Here is a 25,083-nt window from a genome sequence, read left to right as displayed (position 1 = left end):
AACATTTTCAGGAGTATTTAAAATATCAATATATATATATTTATGTATAAATCAAATTTGATATAATACGTTAGAGTTTATAATAGTTGTAATTGTAACTTATAACTTAAGTATTTTAAGTAATAAATTAGATGAGCGAAGTGAGATTAACGATATCCAACCAAATTCTGAATTTCAACTCCGCTTACATAGATATTAAATAATTGTAACTAATCATTGTAATTATCTATTCTACTTGTTCAAAATTTGATTTTGAAAAATATTCTGTTATGTAATAAAAATTGTGAGTATATCTACCTCTTAGCAAAATTTAACGCTATTAGAAATACAATAACAATAAAAATACTACTGTTTAGTTGTAGTATTATAATATTTAGTAACATTATAATATACTATATCTTCCTAATAACCATTAGTGCCATTTTTGTAAGTTATATCGAAAAAAAAAAATAATGCACTATCAAGTTCTCAACTTTTTATTTGGTAAACATTTGGTTTCTTATAACTATTATAAATAGCTTTTCTCAGGTTCTCTACAATTTATTAATAATTATGTACCTAACAACCATTAATGGTACTAATGTAATCACTACGTCTTAAGGCTTTTTTGAATTTTTTATTTTCTTTTATCAACCCTCCCTTATAAAGCAAGTGTGTAAGCGTCAATTACGATATTCAGAATTTTCTGATAGTGGACATTCGGCTTAAAAATTACTATAGATTTATAGAATAGATTATTATTTAAAATATTTTTTACTTATCATAAGATAGCATCTAAATAATTTGTATATCGAATGTATATATAGGACGCAATGCTGAACTCAGCGTCGCCGGTATTGAGAGTTGCTCGGGCTGGTGGCGTATACCAAGGGCCATTGCCAGGTGACGATTGGTCCGTGTTCACTGCCAATCATACGACATATGAACCGGTGGCCTGGGGCAGCAACAGCAGCGGCGGCGAACAAGGCGAGTACGTCCCGTTAGCCACGGTTATGCAGGATCACGGCATGTACGATGGGATATCGAGGGTGTTGTTCGGCAACGGGCTCAACTTCTGGCTGCACCGGCTGTTGTTTCTCGACTCGCTGTCATACCTTAGCAAAGGGCTACTAAGCATATCGCTGGAGCGTCAGGTGCTCGTGGATATCGATGACATATTCGTCGGCGAAAGCGGCATCCGGATGTGGAAGGAAGACGTGCATGTTAGATTTTTTTTTACCCTCACGTAGTATAATGCACTATCACTCTTTCTCCTTGCCCCCACTCTACCATTAAACGCGTGAATTTTGTTGTGCCTATGAAACCATTTGTCGGTACTCCATAAGTTGCACAATATAATATTTTTTTAACGCATTTCAATTTAAAAATTGCGATGTTGTAGCATCACAGTGTCGTATAGTTTAAAAAATATAATATTATTATACCGTAAAAGCTTAATGATTAGGAAAATTAATAAGAAATTATTTATTAAAAAAATATTCAAACTTTTCTTGTTTTATTAAAATTATAATTAATAAATTAACTTATTTAATTTATATATACATATATGAGTATTGAGTTTGAGCATCAACATTTACAAGTTATTGTTGACTCGATATAAATTTAAAGTGTTATTAAAAATACTGTACTCAATACAGGGAGAAACGTAACACCTTTTTTTTATTAACATTATTCAGTTATTTAAACCTTTTTAACAATAATATCATTTAAATAAACATAACTGAAAAAATTATAAACAGTAGGTATACTTTAAAATCTATACTATATAGTATAATAAAGCTGAAGTTTATTTTCTGTTTAAACTCGCTAATCTCTGGAACTAACAGTCGGATTTGAAAAATTATTTTTGTATTTGATAGCCTAATTCTCGGGAAAAATTATAGGATACTTAACATTATGCTTTTAGGAGTCCAGTAAAAATAAAAAAAGTCAGAAAAACGATAAGCGAAAAAGAAGTAAAAGTGTTAGCGAGCAATGCAACACAAGGGGTCGGGGTTGATAAAAATCAAAAATGAATTTACACTGTTAATGTACTATTTTCCATGAGCGTTATCATCTTTCATGATGAGATTAAAATAAAATAACAAAAAAAAAAAATTAATAAAATGCTTTTTGGAGACATACCTAACTATAGTCTATTCAAAATAAGATCGATACACGGCATACTCACTAGACAGAGCTCTCTCAGCAACACCAATTTAAACGACACTAAATTATTTTTATAAGTCTATATTTTGATATAGAGTAAATAATAAAAATTTATTTTGAATAACATAAAAAAAATTTGTGTTATTTTTCACTTGTTGTTATGAACAAATTTTGTCATTTAACTCTTAAAATAAATGGGATATGAGTTTATTGATAAGGAGATCGACGATAGTGTGCAGTATACAATTAGGAGTATTTTTTTCAAATTTTACATTTGTCCTATTTATACTGCTTTTGTAATTCGCTCATTTTTCTCTTAATAGGATTTGATCGAGACTCAGGATCGGATACGCCAGTTAGTGCCTGGATTTAAATTCAACTTGGGCTTCTCGGGAAAATACTTCCATCGAGGTACGTGGGAGGAAAACGAAGGAGATGATACGATATTAGGTGAGCTTCACTCCTGTTTATGTATACCATACATTTTCTAAAACGTTGCTGTAATGTATAAAAATAATTATCATTTATAGAGAATGTAGATAAGTTTAACTGGTTTTGTCACATGTGGAATCATATGCAACCGCATCTGTACAACAATGAAACGCATCTGGAGTACGAGATGTCGCTGAACAAGGCGTTTGCCGAGGTGAGTAGTTATAATGACTATATTATTGTCATACAATATTATTATGTGTGATTTTTTTATGATTTATAAATTTAATTATTTTAATAAACTATTAAATTCTTAAAAGAACATATAATTCTTGAAAATATTGTGATGATACGGAAACTTATTAGTTTATCACTACTGTGTTTCATACTAAAAATTACCATTTTTGCAACACAGATTAAACCATTTATTTTAAATTGTTTTAGATTAATTATTTGTGTTGTATTCTTCTATACTATTGCCATGTACATGACTTCTGAGAATTATGTATTTATGTTCCTTAATAAATGCCGCCACCCCTCCCTCTTACACTTGACGCCGTCGTCACACTCAATTTTTGTTCTCTTTGCTCTCCGCGTTCACACGAATATGCTGTATCTGCATGATTCTCGACCCCTCGTGGGAAACACTTAATTTTGACCGATGAAATTGCAGCCCAGTTCTAGAATAACACGGCTCGCCAACAATCTCGTGTTTCTCCGTAACATGACTTTTACGTCTTAGTCATACTTATATCGAGCTTATACCCGATCCCATCGCCCCTTATGACGTCGATCATACCGATTATCCATATTTAGTGCCAGGACATATATTATATAATTAATTGTGTCTCTAACCGAAAAAAGTGTTCATTTTATTTATTCGCAATACCTTTCCCTGTTAACTTCTTGAGTCAGATCGGCGTATTTATGCGGATGTGAGTTTTGCGTGTTGTAATGAACTCTTCAACTAAGAAATCACTTGAGCTAAAATATTATTATACCTATTAGCATTAGCAGCTATTATATTTGATTGTTTAATTATTATTTACTATAGCTAACGAAGTAAAACAAATTGATTAAATAATTATCGTGTTGCAGGCGCATGGAATACCTACTAACTCTAGCTACTCAGTAGCGCCCCACCATTCAGGTGTTTATCCGGTACATGAACTGCTATATACCGTTTGGAAAAAGGTCTGGAAAATCCGAGTGACTTCGACCGAAGAATATCCGCACCTAAGGCCTGCCAGGTTGAGGAGAGGATTTGTTCATCGAGGCATCAAGGTGAATGCCAAATAGATCTAACGCGCAGTTTATTTTTATTATTATAGATAAGGCCGGCTCTAGTGTTTTAACACTTTTTTTGAAGACGCACAAATCATAATTGTATTAATTGTACCCCATTGACATTTTGTTTGTACAATAACTTGTAAACGCTTACTCGACTACTGAGCCCGTGTATAATATTAGAGTATACAGACATTTTTCTGTCGTATATAGGTAAAATAAATAATACTAATGCCTCCCATTTTGTGTTCAGGTATTGCCTAGACAGACTTGTGGCTTATTCACGCACACTATCTATGTGGATCGATACCCTGGAGGACGTAAAAAATTGGATGAATCCATAATGGGCGGAGAACTATTTCAAACCATCGTATACAACCCTGTAAGTGTAATAAAAATGTTAAAACAACTGCACACCGGTGACATTTTCATGTAGGTAGCCGTTATAACAGATTCCTTTGGACTTAGGATTTCTTAGGTTTCAAGGTTTGAAAAAAATCCCTGGTATCCTTATTGTAGGCATTACAATTTTATAATTGTATAAATTATAAGTGAAATTTTAGAAGGGAGCTCCAAACCAAATTAAATATCTTCCTCCCCCCTCCACAAAATGTTTATAAAAAATTAAAGTTTTTATATTATCACTTAATAATTTTTTTTAATAATTTATTACATACAATTTTTTAAATTAGTAAGAACTTTTTTTAATAACGTCACTAAAATCTAACCAAGTACTTTTGGAATTCGTTCAATACAAAGTGGGCTCCTTGCTAAATATGGATGCTATATGTATATGTATATCTATACGTATTCTAAAATTGAAGATAGAGTGGACCAAAGAAAAGTAGAGGAAATGAAGACAAGGGATGGGTGTAAAATATCTAGAGTTCCGCTTTATAAAGCCCAGTACTTTTAATGCTCTACTAACTGTTATATTAATATGGTGATAAAAAAAATAGTGAGGATTAAGTAGAACCCTAGATCTTTGACACCAAATACGCATATAAATGGAAAGCTATTAAGAGAGTATGGAAAAATTAGAAGAAAAAACTTCCTACTAAAAGTCATAACATGGCACTTATTACATATACTTTGTCCAGCAAGAGAATACGCCAATTCTGCCCAACCCCCCGCGTTATCCTGCTATCAAAACTGGTTCAACTATTGCTGGGTGTCACTTCGGAATGCGTATAGAAAAACTGATTTTGGTCGGTCTGCGGTGCGTTCTCTCACTGGACAGAGTATAGGTTAAAGTTTAGACCTACTCATTGGGTCCAAGCACACACAGAAAGATTTGAGATCAGATTGTAATTGAGGGCAGTTCAAGTGAGAAGATATTTTAAGATACATTTTGATATTATCAGAAAACAAGAATACTTTAGAAACCGAAAGATAACTATTGGTTTTGGTTATGAAGAGAATAAATAGAAGTGAACTAATATATCCCTCTTGAGGTACTCCTGAAAAAATAATTACTGGTCGGGGGAGGCGCCACGAACTTTGAAAAATTGCTTCCTAAGATGGCTAAGATGTTGTTATGGACGTCTCCACAACCGAGTTTGTTCGTTAGTAATAAATACGCGGTGTTTAAGTTATCACTAATACTTTATTAATATAATCAATTTTAAAAGAAATTAGTACACAGAATAATTGTTAGACTTAAGAAAATAACAGAGGCTCTGCTCGATGGTCTGCCAGGACTACACTAAATATTATACAGACGGCGAGACACGGTAGGGGCTCGCTCGGGCTCAAAACTGTCCACACAGCGAATTCCCTAAAACCGTGTCACTCTATCGGTTCACATGTTAATATGCTTACACACTATACTATATTATATTATATTATATTATAACTATATCCTATTCTGTGTATAGCATACAGACAGGTTCACAACACCCCCCGGACTACATGAGACATGGGGGTCTAATGATCACCATGTTTCACTTCATCCGTGAGTTCTGATGCTCTGAAGTTTTAGAATTTTGTAAGGGAGTGTGTGGATTGCACATACTCTGCTACATTCTGGGGTTCTGCTATTTCCGGTCTGTAGAGTCGAGGTAGATTACACTTATATTTGATCAACATGTACAGAATTATTACTATTATTAAAATGACAATACAATAAACTATAATAAAATGATGATCTGGATTTACAAATATGTTGGTATCGTTGTACATTTTAGATAATTCTTTCAGTTTTTTAGCATCTTCAGCTAACTGATTAAAATTTTTAAAATATTTATTTGTATCTATTTGCTCGGGAACACGGCTGTTAATTATTTCTGGCATTTTTAATATTGCGTGCAGATTCGGATTTTCTGGAACGAAATCTCTATGAATTTCTGATGATAGGGTTCTTGATGGTGTTAAAATCAGATTTTCTGTATATATAACACAATTATCGGAAATTTGAATTTTTCCTGTACCGTTGAGTAGGATTCTGCTAGAGTTTTGTGCGCATGTTACTGTAACTGCCTGCGAAATGCAATAATATAACCGTTTTGTAGATAAAGCTTATGCCAGATTGTAGTATTTAGGTTCAGATATTTGAAATTACAAGTTCCTATCGTTTGATACGGGGAATTGTACAAAGATACCTCACAATTATCCTGGTGCTTAGATTTACTAATATAGCCTCAGGATTTACACATAACTTAAAAGAGAACAATGTTTCACATTTTTCATACTGATCGTCGGTTAGACTGAAATGATATTCGTTAGTATCGCTTATTGCCAAGTACTGAGCTTGTGGTTCAATGATTAATATATTACCTTTATTTGTAGGTATCGGAAGTGGAATATTATGAAACAGGTTAAACCGAAGGTTTGACAATAAGGGTATACGGGTTACAAATACGAGATTCTGTTGGATGTACACTACGCTTAACTTGGATGTACGGAATAATTCCGGGATAGATAAATGAGATTCAGTTATAGGTAGCTCTAGTGTAGAAGGTAATGTCAGTTGTATTTGCTTAAGTTCGTGAATCAATTGAGATGGAGGGTAGACATTTGTATGCATCAATCCATTTAACGCTGAGTTGACAATGGATTGGAGGTTTTGAGTTTCCCAAGCAAATTGGTTTAGGAAAACTGTCAATATTGCAGTGTGTTCCAGGAAGGTGTTTTGTATTTCCAATACATTGATTGTTGCCTCAGAACGCCTTGATTGTTCTTCTATTCTGTTTATATTCTGCTGCAATTTCTGATCATCTGTTAGCAGTTCATGCATGGTGGAATTTACGTTATTTATGACTGAAGAGACTATGCGTATCTGTTCCTGTGATAGATGAACATATTTATCCTCGGAACGAGCAAGATGTTCAATGTTTTTGTAAAAGAATTCTGCATCCTGATCGGAGCAAACTCCAAAAAGAATGTTTGCTAGCCTTCCTACTGCATTTATCAACCCACGAGATTGTCGGTTCGGATGTTCAGAGGTTCTGTGGTCTGACCCAAGGATTCGTATGACAGAATTGAGATTTGATTCAATTTCTTGCATGAACGGAACCGTGGATTGTATGAAATCCGTACACGCACTAGTTAAGATCGAATCCTCTCTTTTTTTCAATTGAATACAAATGTCGCCCGTTTGGTCATGGAATTTCTGGAGTATTTGGTACTTCATGTAATAAGTTGTTAGATTCACGTAAGTGATAAAATCCCAATTGGTGTAGGAAATGCGAAGAGGTCCCATTGCTTCAAAGTATAAGCCCGATGAGTTCTGAAATGAAGTAACTTGGAAACTTCCGCTCTGAGAGTTTGAAAGCCCACGACATACCATTGAGGTTCTGAAACATAATTTAGATTTCATTCATGAAATTTCTTCAAGAGATTTTTGTGCAATTTTACATGTTTATTTTTTTTTAAGATGGTCACATTCGGAGAGTCCGCATTAGTTTCCACCACTGTGAATGGTCCTAACCACTTAGGTGATAATTTTCCTTTACTTGTTTTTTCTTGCACTATGACTTTATTACCTTCATTGATTTGCAAAGGCACGGCTGTACGATCATATCGCTCCTGCGATTTCTGTTTTGATTTCATCTGTTGCTCTGTTACCATCTGGTGCGTTTCTTGCATAAGACGTTTCATTTCGTATTGATAATCTTGATAATTATACTGAGGTTCTGGCTTACGACTTAACGAATTTGGTATTGATAATGGATATCCGTACACGATTTCATGTGGTTGAAACCCTGTGGCTGTGTGTACTGAAGAATTATGACAGTACATTGCATAAGGGACATGTACATCCCAGTTTTGTGGATTTTTTCCAGAGTAGTTCCTTAAATATTCACCTAAGGTGCGGTGACTCCTCTCCAAGCTACCGTTACTCTGCGGATGATACGGGGTGGTCGATGTTTGAGAGATATTTAAGAGTTTGCATACTTCCTTGAAAACCTTACTAAGGAATTCAGTTCCACAGTCCGTCACTAGAGATTCAGGTTGCCCATGCAGACATACAAATTGAGTGACAAAATGCTGTGCGACGGTGTTTGCTTCATGATCCTTCATGGCACACGCCCAAGTGAATTTCGAAAAATCATCGATTAGAGTTAAAATATACGAATTCCCGTGGTAGGACTTGTTGAGTGGTCCTACGATGTCCATAAATACTTTTTCGAATGGTTTCGATGCAGTAGTTGTTATTACCATAGGTTCTTTGATGGTCCGGTTTGGAGTTTTGTTGATTTGACATGCAGGACATTTCTTGATGTATTTCCGGATTTGTGCCCTCATACCCTGCCATTGGTACTGCTGTGAAATTTTATTATATGTGCGCGTTACACCTTGATGTCCACCAAGTGGATTTTCGTGAAATTCCTTTATGATCTGTAGTTTGTTATCTGTCGTTAACTCATCGCGAGTGTATATCTGAATATACACAGGAGAGTCACGGAAGGTATACCTTAACATATTTCGTACGACTTCCCACTTCAGTCCATCTAGGTCGCAGCCTAGACGTGGACAAGCGAGCTGCGTAACTTTATACTTGACGCAGATTGACTTGAGGTTCTGTAGACTTTGGAAGAGAATTTCATAACTTGATTTTTGCCAGAAAAATTCTTTTGTGATTATATAAAACACCTGATGATTGTTCACATTGATTGTTGCAATCTCTGTTATTTGGCATTTTTGTCGACGAAGTTCATTAACTTTTCCAAATCGGGTTCGGAATTCAAATGCAATTCCTTTCCTTGTTTTAAAATCTGCTGATACACAATGTGCTAATGAGATTCCAGCCTCTACGGAAAACAGATCTCCTGTTAGCTCGGAAATTTTCTTCGTAGGACCCAGTTTAATTTCATCTGCTTCCAGAAATGCTTGATAACCAGTATCAACTTCCCTTTTCGATTCTAGGTCTAGGTGTTCGTTGTCTACTGATTTTAAAGAGGTTCCTTGAGTTTCTGGAGGTTCTGATTGGTTGTAATGACTCGATGAGGTCTGAGCTCTCGTAGTTACCGTTTGAATACGACTCAGTGCGTCAGCATTTGTGTTGTTCACTCCTGGTTTGAAATGGATAGTGTACTGGTACTCTTCCAGCTTAAGGCGCCAACGAGTGAGTCTTGATCCTGGATCGGTAATATTAAACAACCATACTAGTGCTCGATGATCGGTAATTATATTAAACTTTTGCCCGAATAGATAAGGTCTATATATCTTAATTCCCCATACTATGCTGGTTAGCTCCTTCTCGGTGGTGTTGTAGTTGATTTCTGCCTTATTTAGAGTACGAGATGCAAATGCTATCGGCAAATCCTTTCCTATCGGTCCTTGCGACAGTACACATCCGATCGCGTAGTCACTTGCATCACAAGTCAAGTTAAATGGTTTAGAGAAGTCCGGTTATTGTAATATTGGTGCCTGTGTCAAGAGGTCTTTTAACTGTTCAAAAGATTTTTGGCAAAGGTCACTCCATCTGAACGTTGCGTCCTTTTTTAACAATGAGGTCAGTGGCTTAGCGATCTGCCCATAGTTTCTAATAAATCTTCTGTAGTAGCCTGAAAGTCCTAAAAATGACTTAACCTCTCTCACATTTCTTGGAATTGGAAATTGTTTCACACAACTTATCTTCTGAGGATCTGGCTTGACTCCTTCGTCAGTGATTTGATGTCCGAGATAATTGACTTCTTTTCGGAGAAATTCGCATTTCAGTGGTTGAAGTTTGAGATTGTATTTGCGGAGTCTCTGAAAAATCTCTGTGATTTTCTGTGAATGATCATTTAGATCTTTTGCATAGATGATTATGTCATCTAGGTATACGAATGCTTTGATTCCATTTATACCGATTAGTACTTTATTCATGAGCCTCTGGAATGTCCCTGGAGCTCCCTTCAAACCAAATGGCATTCGCTGAAATTCGAAATGTCCCCGGTCTGTAGAAAACGCTGTTTTGCTACGGTCGGAGGGATCCATCGGGATTTGGTGGTACCCATGGGCTAAATCCAAGGTACTGTAATATTTTGACCTCCCTAGTTGGTCCAAAATATCCACGATGTTCGGAAGTGGAAAAGCATCCCCTATCGTAACCTCATTAAGTCGGCGAAAATCCACGCAGACACGGTATTTAACCTGGCCATTGACGTCGGGTTTCTTCGGGACTACTAGGAGTGGAGCGTTCCAAGGCGATTCACTAGCTGTAATCACACCTTCCCGTTCAAGGGTCTCCATTTGGTCCGTAATTTCCTGTCTATGCCTTTGTGGTAAACGGTAGGGCTTCACGTGAATTGGCGATACCGCTTCTGAGGTTTTGATTCCGTGTGTCACTGCTGTAGTTGCTGTCACCCGATCTCCTTCTAAGAAGAATATGTCAGAGTAATCTTGACAGATGGCCACTAATGATCCCTTTTCCTCCGAATTTAGATGATCGGTTCTAAGTGCTTCTTCCAATCGTTTTAGTCGACTACTGTTTGCATGAGGTTCTTCTTGTTGATCCATGACTTGTACCGAATGGATTAGAGCTTCCCTGAACTCCTCGTGGACCAATTCCTTTAAATTGGGCGTCTTTAGCCTTATCGTTTCTTCGGTTGGGTTGATGAGTGTGGCTAACACCCTTTTGTTTTGTACTCTGGTTACAGCGTTACTGCACAAGACTGATTTCGTGATTTCTTGACATTCAATGATGATTATTTTGTCTTCCGCGTGATTCCCTGCTTCTATTCCTACGAGGGTTTCAGTGCGAGGTTGTAGCACTATTTCAGCCCCGTCAGGAATAATGACTTCGTTAGTCTGGTAATTCAGAATGATTTTGTTTTCCACCATAAATGGCCGTCCAAGGATACCATCGTTTGGGATTGGGAATGCAGAATGAACTACTTGGAACATTGCAACTATAGTTTTATCCTCGATAAATAGTTCCAATTGTATTTGTCCCATTGTGTGTACTATCTGGTCATTAATGCCCTTCAGCTGATATATGACGTCTTCATACACGATAGTCTGATCTGCGAGGGAAGATATTTTTATTAAATTAAGCTCACTCCCAGAATCTAAGAGTAGCTTCGATTTTTTGCTGATGGTCTGTTGAATGTGGCAGGTTAGATGATCTTCATCTAACTCTGCTTTGAAGTAGAGGATCTGTCGTTGCCGGTGTTTTTTAACTCGCTCACCGGGCGCCCACCGCTGGCGGCCGGTTGCTGCTGGTTTTCCTGCTGGTTGCCTTCCTTTTTGGAGTTTACATAATTCCTTTTACGGCAATCTTTCAGCATGTGCCCTGGTTTTTTACAGTAGTTACATTGAATACTCCTAACTGGTGCCGTTACGGAAAAAGGTTTTGAGTTTGTCGTCGTCGGTTTGCTCCTACAGTCCTTCGCCATATGACCGACTTTATTGCAGTGAAAACAAGTGGGTTTCTTCGTGAATTGGTGAGGCGCCCCATATAACTTCTTTGTTGCTTCTTGCGAGTTTCTGACCCGTTCTTCTTCCCTTGCTGCTTGTATGGCCCTGTCTAATGTTAATGGATTCCTCGCCTTTATGAAGTCCTTTAAAGGTCCTAGTCCCTCTACAAAGACTTGAATGCTTTGCTTCTTGATGCTCGTTCCTAGCGCTTGGGCTACCTCCCAACTGTGCCCACTTGTCTCTTGCTCTATGATGAGTGTTTGGAGTTGCTCAATTCTGTTGGCGTAGTTTGTTACGTCTTCTCCGATTTTCTGTCTCGTCGAATACAACTCCGAGAATAGATGTGGTCGTCCTCTGCGGTTCCAATGCAGACTTTAACGCTTCCTTTAGTTCAGCCCAGTGTCTTATCTCCTTAAACTTGACTGCCTGACGGGCTTTCCCTGTCAGTCTAACTTGTATTCCTTGGAGTAGTCGAGCCTGTACATGGTCATGCGCGCATGCTAACGCAAACTCGCATTTTTCCAAAAATATCTCTAACTCCTCCTGCTTGTCTCCACTGAACGAGCCTGGCAAGAGTTTTAGAGCAGCCTCCAATCCTATTGTCTCTTCTCTGGGTCCGAATGAATATCGGACACCTGATTGATCCGAGTTTCCTTCAGTTATTGGAGGATTTGATATTGCTTGTGTGTCTGTATTCGATTGTCCTTCAGAATTTACCATGATGCTTTGTCGAGTATTATCGTTAATACCCGTTGTCTGAACTGCTTCCTGAATGTCTTGATTCATGTTTTGGTAACTGGAGTTAAGAGGAGGGGAAGGTATAGTCTGATTTAAAAGATTTTCTTCAATGGTTTGGTCTAGGATATTAAGGTTGAGTTGATTTTCTACTTCCCCCAAAACAGTATCTACTTCCCCCAAAGTTACGGAGACGTTATGTATTAACTCTGAATTATGGTCTATTAGTACGCCAGTTCTGATGAAGATGTTATCAGTACTGATATTCCCAATAGAACGTTCGGATGTCGGATTTTCTGGATTTGAGAATCGTACTGGTAAACTTGCATGAGGGGTAGGACTTGGCGGTGTTATTGGATCACTCGATTCGTTATCTGGATTTGGGGACGATCTATCCAACCCGTTTTCCCGTTTTCCGCTCATTAACTACTTATCTACTTGGCTGATACTTAACGAATTGCTAACCTATATTTATATATATGTGTGTATGTTTACATGCAATTATAAATTAATGCTAATGTTAACTACGATATTAATATTATATTAATACAATAATACTACAGATTTACGATTCTAAATTATACAGAAAGAAATAATAATGAAAAAAAAACAAAAATAGATAAGAAAGAAAAACGTACTTATCGATCAGTACGGAGTGTAGTCGAGATATGGTTTCAGAAATTTTTTTTTTATTATTATTATTATTTCTTTATTATTTTTTTTTTTTTTTTACTTACAGTAGTGCAGTTAAAATGATCCTTGCCATGTTTTTTATTTTTTTTATTTTTACTGATTTTTTTAACACTTCTACTGGATGCTCAAATGATCTGCACTGATGTTCTGCTTGGCTTGGCTCGAATTCCTTGGATGTTAACGACGACTTTCCTCTTCGACTGCGCTTGTGGAATCGACGTTCGCTAGCCCCGAAACTGCTGGCGCGGGGACCACTACACCCTGTAGTGGGTTTCTCTGCTTGCTTACGACTTGTCGTTAATAAACAACGGTCGCATATATTTTATTTGATAACGACGATCGCGTATTTACACCGATTACAACGATCGCGTATTTTTAAATTTAACGCTTATCAGTTATCACGAATTCGAAACGCTAACGCGAGTTGTGTTGTTTGTTTACACTTCGCGGCGGCGCTGATTACGAGCGTCGTGCACTGGATATCAGTGTTTTCAGCGGCTATCAGCTGCTGGTACTATATTATAATATATATATATATATATATATATATATATATATTCGGCGGCGGCACAGACGTCTGGTTTCGTAACTAGCATACACGGCAAATGCGTGCGTGCGTAAGTGAGTGTCGTTCGGTTCGGGCGGCACTATCGACACGGCGGCGGCGGCGCGTGTATTATGCGTCGTTTGCGTGTGTGTGTGCGCGCTTATAAATTTCAGCGGTACCACGAACGGACGCGGCGGCTGTGATGCTCGTATTACGGATTCGCGTTCGTGTGAGTGCGTGCGCTACTAACCATTAGTTTGGGCGACGCTACGAGTACAGCGGTACTGCGGGCTCCCTTCCTTGTCGTCTTGTAAACTGGAGTTTCTGTATACTTCGATGTTTCGGATTTTCTGGACACTTCGGATTTTCTTCTTCAGAATTTCTTCTTGTATTTAATTATATTATAAGCATAGATTTACTTTAACTCAAAATTACACGGCATTGACTAACTTATTGTTTAACGAACTGGAATCTACGGATCCCACCGCTGCCACCAAAAATGTTATGGACGTCTCCACAACCGAGTTTGTTCGTTAGTAATAAATACGCGGTGTTTAAGTTATCACTAATACTTTATTAATATAATCAATTTTAAAAGAAATTAGTACACAGAATAATTGTTAGACTTAAGAAAATAACAGAGGCTCTGCTCGATGGTCTGCCAGGACTACACTAAATATTATACAGACGGCGAGACACGGTAGGGGCTCGCTCGGGCTCAAAACTGTCCACACAGCGAATTCCCTAAAACCGTGTCACTCTATCGGTTCACATGTTAATATGCTTACACACTATACTATATTATATTATATTATATTATAACTATATCCTATTCTGTGTATAGCATACAGACAGGGGTTCACAACAATGTAAAGATTAAAAGTAAAGGGGATAAAAAAGAGGTAATAAAACAAAAATTTGCTCTACGTTCGAGACTATGTGATTTTAGCGAAGATTTGATAGCAATAAGAACTACTACCTCCACGGAAAAAGAAACTGTTATTAGGATTTTTGTCAAGTCTATTAACTCGGAAACCAAAGAGACTAAGTTCACCGTTCTCTATATCAGGCGATAGCAGAGCTTTAGTAAGAATTATAATATTATAGATATAGAAAAATATGGGAAGAGAACATCTAGCATTAACCAAGTTTTAAAGCCCACATCATACATTCTGGTAAAAAATATTTGATTTAGAATTAAAAGTTTTTTAATATAGGTAAATTGTTGTTGGTAAAATTTGCATTAATAACAGGTTTAGAATAATAGTGTATGAGAAAAATCAAGCAAAATAGAGTTAAAAATTGTTTTTGTTAAGGAGCAGTATTTAAAGTTTAAGTGTGTGTATCATTGCTTTATGTGAGTATATATCATGTTGAACAGCTATAAGAAGGCAGTAGGATGGATTGATACTTGGTAGGTTGTGAGAAGTGGGAGGCATTTCAGCAGTCTACATTTAACTTGACTACACTATTTTTTTGATTGATTAATAGAATAATGTAGGCCTGAGGCTTGAGATGATGTGGATACAGTTAGTACAATGCAAGGAAGTCCATCTCTATATTTTTAATAGTGATGTGTGTTTCCTCATTTTTCTGGCGGTTACCCAAATCGGCATGAATAAAACAAATAGATTCACGTTCGCGTGGCGTTCGGTCGCGAGTGACAGAGATGTAGCGTGCTGCATTGGTTTCCGGAAGATCATTTATTATTGTCCGTAATAAGTTGAGAGCTTTCTCTTTGGAAGTGAGAAAATCTTTTAAAGGCCAAAGACCTCTTTCGCTGCGCTTTCCTAGCCTAATAGATTTAATGCTTGCGGGGAGAGCAGGAAAATAAGGTTGGATGGCTTCAGATATTTTCAATGTATTATTAATAATTCTATCAGCTAAAACGATAGAAGATAATTCTAAGATACCACGAATAATTACGTTACGGGATGATTTTTCCTCTTCAGATATCTCTTAGTGAAGAGATGGAACAATGTCGGTTGTAGACGTAGGGTAAGAACTGCTAGTAGATTCCAGGGTTTGGATACGCTTATTGAGGTCAGCGATATTATTGCGAAGAACTTTGTTTTTATTTTTATATTTACTCTTCATACTATCTTTAAGTTCACCAAATTTGACATTTTGGGTTTGATATAGTAATTTGCACTGCTTGAGTGTCTTTTTAAAAATTTTCAAATACAGCTATTGTTTTATAGAAGTCGTCAACTGAAAGAGGAATAGGAGAAGAGGTAAGGGTTTGATTTATTTTAGTTTACGCCGTAGAATGAGAGTGGGTAACAGGTTGAAAGGCAGTAGCTTTAGGAGAGCTCGAATCCATATTGAATTAGTGGCAAAACAAAAATATTTGTTAATATTATTCCTTGAAAGGAAGAAATGCAACCAAACTTGTTGATGTTTGAGAATTTAATGGAAAACAGAGAATGGATGAGTTGATTGGCGAAAATAATTTATAATAATACAGTTTCGATCAATATTAATGATTTTGTGAGTTATAATATTATAGTACGAGCTTAACAGCTTACTTAAAGTAGAGATTAAATGCTATATGGGGCTGATGAAACAACTTGAAACAGAATACAATGACTCACAGAGCAACAGTGAAGTTAGTATGTTATAATTAGGCACTGCGTGCACTAACATACGAGTAAAAAAATATATATTTTACTTTAAATTCAGAGCGAGATAAACGAACTTGTTATCATCATTTATGATAATTATTGACATTTGTGTAAAATAATATACTGTATAATATGTGTTTTATACAAGCATCATCTCTTATAATGGTTATTTCTGCAAGAAGGGTCCAATTTATTTTAAATTTATAACTAAACCCATCTTTATTTCAATGTAAATGCCAACATAATAAGATTTCATAAATTATTAAATTTAAACCTTATGGTTTAGCAAGAAATGTATTAGTAATTAGTATAAAATTTGTTAAGTTTGTTGACTATAACAATAAATAAATTACAATATAAAATTCACTTTATAAATTTTATTGAGAATTGTTTTAACAAATTTAAATAAATTTAATGTTATTTAATTCAAATTCTGGAAAAAGTTTTCAATTACAGTTCATTAATTCAAAATGAAATAAGATTACATTTCTTCATAGTATGATCTTTAGACATTTTTATGCTGAATTTAATTCTTTTTTTTTTTTCAACATTTTAATCGGACAACATAAATTAACTTTAATTTTGTCAACATTTTAGGTTTTTGAAGTTAAATAAACGGCTATTCATGTCCTTGTGAGGATGAAATATAAAATGATTTTATTTTAAAGTATGTAATTATATTGCCTATAATAATATGGTTTACTTATTATTAAATATTCAAATTCAACATAATAGGTTTCTAATATAAATAAATAAATAATTTGATATTATCAAAATGTTAACCAACTTTCATTCCAATTCTTTATATCTTATCAAAATACCTATTAACTTGTGAATTTTGTTAAACCTAATTTACATACGATGCAGAAAATTATAATAACAATAATAGTTTAATGTCAACAATCTTGATTTCTAGATCAATGTATTCATGAGCCACATGTCCAATTATGGCAGTGACCGATTAGCGTTATACACCTTCGAGTCAGTATTTCAGTTCATCAGATGCTGGACAAATTTGAAATTAGTATCATCTGGACCTCTGGAACTAGCAGACAAATATTTTAAGATGTATCCAGAAGAAATTGATCCAGTGTGGGGTGTAAGTTTATTACCATATAATTATTTATATCTATATATTGACATGTTCATAATATATTCAAATGTAAGTGCATGTTGTCCATTTAATGGACATGATATATATAAAACTGGTTATTATTTCATGTATTTTTTCTGTTAAAGTACTCTCAATTCAATTATCTTTTAAAAGTATGATATTTTGATAACAATAATGATGTGTAATTTATTTTTATTACATGCTAAAATATGTTATTATCAATAAGAAAACAAATATTTTTTTATTGTCAATTTTAAATTTTTTGACTACATTTTGCTATTTATGTATGTTAAGGGACTGATTAATGATACTTTTCAGCCTGAGAAAATTTATATCTGAACAGCTTACAATAACTTTTTCTTCTTTTTATTGTAAAGTAATTATAAGTACTTCTGTATCAACAATAATTGTTTATACTTTAGGCTTAAATCATGAAATAACAAATGCATATTATAATTTCATATTTAAATACAATCCATTAATTCTAACAATTTAAAAGGATTATTTCAAAGAATTTATTTTTAATTATTCAGTAACTTCATCTGAATCTGTATTATTGTATATTGATGGTACATTTTTTTTTATAGGAATCTATAAGTATAAAATCTTCTAATTTACTTTTATTTAGCAAAATAAATCCTTTATTTGTATGACATTGCAAAACTTCTCTTACAGACAAACACATAATCATGTAATTACTCATAATTATCATAATCGCTGTTTGAAATATTCAATTTTTACATCATCTTCTCGACAAATTATCTACACTAAAAAAAGCTCTCAATTAAAACAATAGTATTAATATTTTTAAATTTATCAAAAATAAAAGACTTAGATAAAAAAAAAACTGTAAATAAATTTGTAATCATCATATATAATTCATATATTTATTATTTAATGTAACTCATAAATTATCATACTACTGTTCTCGAGTATCTAGGTCCTTTTCATATATTTATATTTTGTTTATCCTAATTAAACTTAACTTTCTATTTATTCTGTAATTCAGATATTGCATTATGTGTTAATGATTTTATATTTTATTAATGTTATGATAAGAGATATTACTTACTGTACTTGAGCCCACATAGGCGTTTATGCAAATAAATTAATAAATAATTATTTTTTTCTTTAGGCTTAAATATTTGCCATTGAAGCCTTGATAATAATAAGATATTTAAATTTATATAAATATTTTTAAATATTAATTTCACTTTTCCCTGGGTATTTTTTCTGATATAAAATACATTTTTTTTTTTTTTTTTGTTAATTAAGTGATAAAAAAATTAATCAAAATTAGTTTAATATTATCAAAATAAACAGTTCTAGAACTATGAATTTATTAAGTATAAAAATATATTTATATTCTTAACTTGTATGTTATTTAAATAAAATACGTTAATAAGAATAATAATAAAAAAAAAACTATTTTCTGACTGCCAAGATATATGACGTGTGATATTAAACCACTAACCTCATGTTATTATGTTACTGTGTAAATTTTCATCATTACAATTTAAAATTTTATCAGTTTGTTCAGGTCTCCCATTTTACAGTATTATTTATACCTCAAAACGAATAGTAAAAATAGATGGGTATTATACTAATTACAAATTAGTAAAAAAAAAAAAAAATAACAATAATAATATATTTAATTTGTCACTTTTACAATCAATGATTATCAAGTGAAATACATTTTTATCTTTTATTTTCTATTAGATATCACAAAAAATTGTTTAATGATTTTTTATTTTTAAATGCATGGAATTGAAAATTATATTATGCTTATCCAAATTTTGAAAAATTCGAAACTGAATACAGATTATAAAAGAATGTCTGCCGATAGAATGTATTATTGCCTATTGGAATACCTATCTAATGTTTAATTAGTTATATCTTATATGTATAACTATACAATAGTGTATACAAATAGTAATTAATATTAATGGTTATTATACATACTTAAATGGTTGTTTAGAATCCTTGCTTGGACCAACGTCATCTTAAGATCTGGTCTTACAAAAAGTCTTGCCAGCATCTTCCCAAGTTTCTAGTAATCGGACCTCAAAAGACTGGCACCACAGCATTGTACACATTTTTGTCAATGCACCCAAACATATCAGCAAACATTCCCAGCAAAGAAACATTCGAAGAAATCCAATTCTTCAACGGACGCAACTATTACAAGGGATTGGATTGGTTAGTGACATCTTATATGACAACTGATAACCACTGTATGGTATTTAATACATTTATTTTTTTATAGGTACATGCAATTTTTCCCTTCAAATGATTCTGTGGACAACAAGATTGTATTTGAAAAATCCGCCACCTATTTTGATTCAGATATTGTGCCTAAACGTGTACAAGCACTATTGCCCAATGTTAAACTTGTACGTATAGTTTTGTATTCAGGGCTGGATTAATGATTAGGCACTAATAGCAGTGCTTAGGTCCTACTAATGTTAAATATAGGTACACAGCTGCTCAACTGTAAATAAATTATAATACTGTAAAAAAAAATTGACAACATTGATTAAATTGGTTATATTATGTTCAATACATTTTACTGTTTAAATGTCAATATTTTTCCTACAAAAACAACCTTTGAACCAAATTTGGGATATTAGTTATCCAAGTGCTTAAGCTTATAAATGATTTAATCCAGCCCTATTTGTATTGTGCATTTGTTGTATGAACTTTGATATGAACTTTAAATTTCTGTGTATATAGGTAACCATATTAATCTCTCCAGCCAAAAGAGCATACAGCTGGTACCAACATGCCAAAGCCCACGGTGATCCAAATACGCTCAAGTATTCATTTCACCAAGTCATAACAGCCAACGAATCTGTTGTGCCCAAATCATTGAGGGACTTTCGTAATAGGTTATTGCGATTAATAATTTTACATATTTTTAAAAGTTTCTAATAGTTTGAAATCCATTTCATAGAGAAAAATATATCATTATGAACTTTGTGAAACTAAATAAATTCTATAGGTTCTTGCAAAGGAAAGCCATTTTATGAATTTTAAATAAATTAGAGTCCCTAATAAGTTTAGTTTTGTATATTAAACTTTTTTATCCATCTTTACATAATATATTATACTTGATAAATGATAACTGATAAAAGTAAATCATACATCCATGTGTTGTCTCTGTCTTACTAAAATAATATAAAATGTCAATTTTAAGGTTCAGTAGTTCTAGTTTTGTGTTGTTTACTTAAATATTAAAATAAATTAACCTTTTCTATTATCAAACTTAAAGATAAGAACATTATCTGTGTTCTTTCAGAGGCTTTTTCAATATATTAATTTTTTAGTAAGTTATGATTATGTAAAATATTAAAATGTTTATAATTCGTTTAAAATTACTTAAATTAATTATAACTTAAAAGTTTGATAATAGGTCTAACAAAACAAAACTGGAACTGCTGAACTTAGTATGTTAAAACTTAAAGTATATTTATGCGATAAGACAGATATAACACGTGCGAGTATTATGTCCTCTAAAGGGCCAAATGTAAACTCGTACAAAAAATTCAGGTAATATTCTATACTACAAAATTTTTACTCGAGTAGACGATTTTGGAACTGAAAAACTCAAAAAGCTAAAAATGATCATAATTTAATACAACTGATCTTAATTATTTTAGACGGAATGTTTATAATATGCGTAAATATGATACCGTCTCTGTTTAAAAGTATTGACGAAGTTCATGATACTATAAATTTAATGAATATTAATTTTAACCACTTTGAACAATTTGTTTTATAAAATGATCAAGACACCCATATAATAATATTTACTAGTAAATTTTTTTTTAAATTTCTCTGTTCTAACAAAAAAATATTATTAGACAGTATTCTTAAAAAACTAAAATATTTTCTGAAATTATTTAAGTACTATTCATAGTTTTAAGACTAAAATTATATACCATTAGCTTTTGCTTTACTTCCTGACAAAATAGCCATATCTCTTTTTATTCTTATATTATTTTGTACCCCCTCTATAACAGTGGCTTAACAATAGGGTGACTATTGGTAAAAGGCCATGGGCTCACACGAGTATACAAGGAACCTATAATTAGGCTCAATAAATTGCCTTCTTAATAAACAATTGTATTATATATTATATAGGTATGCTATTAAGGGGCTTCAAAGATTGTTTTACATAATCGGTAGTGCGCACAACTAAAGAGGTTGGAAATCGCTAATAAAAGACCTTTGTAACAATTTCATGTTCACTACTGTATTGTTTATAAATGAACTATTTAATTATTCTATTGTAAAATTTAATAATATTGAATAGTTCTACCTATAGCATTAAATTATTATAAAGGTCTATAATGAATTGAGTATTAGCTGAGTTATAAGCGTTTAAATACCGAAATATTCGTAATATATCGTAATATTCACGTAAAAGCATGTACATAGTAGTTAGCAGTGGCAAAATTACAACGTTATACGCTTATTTTTCAAATGCCCATGACTGGGCATAACTAAACGTTTTTAGTGATACCAATAGTTTGTTATCATTTTATTATGTTTCATACAAATATATATAAATAAGTATAAAATATTTATAAGGAAAATTATTTTTGGTTATATAGTCCTTAATTTAATATTAATTTTTTTATACCGATTTTAGATGCTTGAACCCTGGAAAATATGCGTTGCATATCGAACGGTGGCTGGACTATTTCCATCACAATAATTTGCACATAATTGACGGTGATCAGCTCAAGTCCAATCCCGTAGACGTATTGGACCAGTTTCAGAAGTTCTTGAAAATCACGCCGCCATTCGATTATTCTTCTCACATCAGGTGCCGATAAATATAATATAATTTACTTATGTCATTTTATATGATACATCATACATCTATAAGATACGACCCAGGATGAATCTTTGAACATACCTTTTCCAAATTAAATCTAACGGTTTCCTTGCATGTTGTTATAGGTATGATGCCAAAAAAGGATTCTTCTGCAAGGTTTTGGAAGGGGGTGGTAATAAGTGCTTGGGCAAGGGCAAAGGCCGGCAGTATGCTACCATGGACGCGGAGTCATACAAGTACCTTCGAGAATATTATATGCCATACAACACGGCGTTGGTAAAACTGTTACGCAAGTTAGAACACACCACCATTCCACAGTGGCTCAAAGACGACCTGAGCTATTCATCCACCTGACATTTGCTTCGTACGTATTTTGGTATATATGATATTTTAGGTCCTGGACTATACAATAACTAATTTAAATCTATATTTAAATGAAATAAATTAAATTGCTATCATATAAGTCGCTGAATTCAAATTTCTCAATTAATTTAAAATCGACTATAAATTTAATGGTGTAAAAACATATAGAGAATATGTTTTAACTCTTATAGATTTATATGTTATAAAATACACAAAATCTAAATCTTTCTTCAAAAAAATATATTCTTCCATAAAATTTAGAATCTAAGAGGAGCTGATTTTTTTTCGTCTCATTCGCTGCGTTTAGATTGTCAATATCTTCAGTACCTAGGTACTTCATTTCTATTTTATAATTTTCACTATGTATAATGTATCGAATAAATATAAATTGCATCACAAATTCACAACCATACTACAGAATCCAAACATGTTGAAAATAATTAAACAATTAATAAATAATAAAAATAATATTGTTATCTTGTCTACTAATAACTAAACTAGTAAAGTCAGGAGACGTTTTAACCGATTTGATATTAAATAAGCATAATTTATATCGATAAACCATCATACGAGTATTCTTAGTGAGACCCAGTCATCAATTTGATTTCAAATAAAAAAAAAATACTACTAAAAGGTAAACAAGGCAATTACTGTTATAAAATTGGTAAAAAATTAACAAACTTAAAACAGTTTTCCATAGTTTAGCGTGTGATACAAGTCGCTATTTCATTATATAATCATTGATATCCGATGTATTCGTGTAATATTATTTCGTCCAACACTAGTTATTATATAATATTCTATTAATTATATCATAATAAAATACAAAAATATAAACTTAGATGTTAGAAAAGCCTCATCAACCAATCTATAATTTATAAGATATATTGTCCAATGTCCATATTTATCTATTTTAGTTAAAATAATACCGGGGAGTACTAATGTGAGATTTGGGATGTAAAAAAGACACTTTAATTAAGTTTTCCAATGGATTATTATAACTGATACATTGCAGAAAATTACTTCAAATTTTTCCGGTCAAAAAATAAAAAAATATTTCAATCAAATTGTTGTTGCCTTAGGTGTTAATTTGATGTAATTTCCTGCAATTTATCTATACTATTGGAAAACTACAGGCAAATTCGATTTAAGTATCTTTCTCCTACGAACAAAATGTAATTGACTTCATGCTTAATTTTTATTCTGCTATTATTATAATACTTAATAACTAACACATGTTAATATTTTTGTTGTTTACAGGTGGTAGAAAAAAGAAATACCAGCGATTGTTAGCTGGTGTATATTCTACCACGAAGAAATAAAAATGATGAATTTGCCATATTCATGATATTTATATTACACTTTTTTTTTTATAATAATTGTAAAATAAAAATGATGCCATATTATATATATTAGGTTATTTTAAGGTATGAAATTTTAAGTTTTTTTTTTTAATACATTACTTTTTGTTGATTTTACTGTACGTATATTATATAGCTAACTGTTTTTGTGTATAGATTAATGTTAATAATAAAAAAATTAAAATTGTTCTTTGTTGTGTTGTATTAATACATTTTTATAGACATATACATTATTATACATATAATATATATTATAATATATGAGTGTGTAAAGAGTGTCCCAAAAAGATTTTTTTAAATAGGATAAACACTTAATTTATCAAACAAAAAAAAAATGACAAATTTCAGTATAGCCTCCGGCTTATGTATGAAAAATATCATCCAAATTACCTCCCCTGGCTTGATGACAGGCTATAATACGGTAGAGAAAATAAGTGACAACCACCTCACAGTTCTATGGCAAATTTTGACAGTCGAATTTTTTCTTTAAAATCGTTTATAGTTCTTGGTTCCTTTGCTTAACCCGGAGATTTGACAAATTCTTAAAGGAAAAAATCACAAGGCATGAAATCATATGACCTTGCTGACCAGTTCACATAACCCTACAATGAGGCGATTCAGGAACTTCTCATGCAGCAGTTTAATGGTCCTGCTATAGCGTGGCACCGGCTGAAACCACAGTCCTGTAAGATTCAAATTTTAAAGATTAGTCACTTATAATTTTGCGATCAAAAATGTTTTTTTTGGGACTCCCTTTATATTATAGACCGTCCATGTTGTTGAATTAATTTTTAACTTAACATTTACTGAACGTTTTGTATTGATTTTCTTATTCTGGCTCAGTCAGAATAAGTATAAAAGACAACTTCATTTTATATTTACAGGTTTTATTCTTTTGTGATTTATTTGTTTAATATAATATTATTGATTTCATCGATTCAACATTAATTATAAAAAACTTTATACCTTAATATTTAAGTAGGTCAAGCAGACCTAGTCGGTATTATCAATACATACTATACTAATTACTGGTAGCAAATAACAAATAAATATAACAAATGGTACCTTCTAGCAGTCATAAAGGGACTTTA

The 25,083-nt window shown here is 32.9% G+C and overlaps 1 protein-coding gene across 1 annotated transcript in view; it reads left to right on the top strand.

Moving 5' to 3' along the window:
* The window catches only part of LOC132920182 (bifunctional heparan sulfate N-deacetylase/N-sulfotransferase), a 70,941-nt gene extending 46,759 nt beyond the window's left edge, over window positions 1-24,182 (top strand). The window contains exons 5-16 of the mRNA XM_060982358.1: window positions 807-1,202; window positions 2,472-2,598; window positions 2,679-2,794; window positions 3,679-3,864; window positions 4,121-4,249; window positions 17,228-17,410; window positions 19,404-19,624; window positions 19,692-19,818; window positions 20,159-20,313; window positions 22,080-22,256; window positions 22,394-22,632; window positions 23,892-24,182. Coding sequence (XP_060838341.1) covers window positions 807-1,202; window positions 2,472-2,598; window positions 2,679-2,794; window positions 3,679-3,864; window positions 4,121-4,249; window positions 17,228-17,410; window positions 19,404-19,624; window positions 19,692-19,818; window positions 20,159-20,313; window positions 22,080-22,256; window positions 22,394-22,622 — 2,046 coding nt within the window. The 3' untranslated portion in view covers window positions 22,623-22,632; window positions 23,892-24,182. The remainder of the gene's footprint in view (window positions 1-806; window positions 1,203-2,471; window positions 2,599-2,678; window positions 2,795-3,678; window positions 3,865-4,120; window positions 4,250-17,227; window positions 17,411-19,403; window positions 19,625-19,691; window positions 19,819-20,158; window positions 20,314-22,079; window positions 22,257-22,393; window positions 22,633-23,891) is intronic.
* The last annotated feature ends 901 nt before the right edge of the window (window positions 24,183-25,083 follow it).

This window comes from Rhopalosiphum padi, chromosome 1 (genome assembly GCF_020882245.1).
Source record: "Rhopalosiphum padi isolate XX-2018 chromosome 1, ASM2088224v1, whole genome shotgun sequence".
NCBI lineage: Eukaryota > Metazoa > Arthropoda > Insecta > Hemiptera > Aphididae > Rhopalosiphum > Rhopalosiphum padi.
Note: the sequence above shows the minus strand (reverse complement) of the source record. Positions and strands in the feature narration are given on the sequence as shown.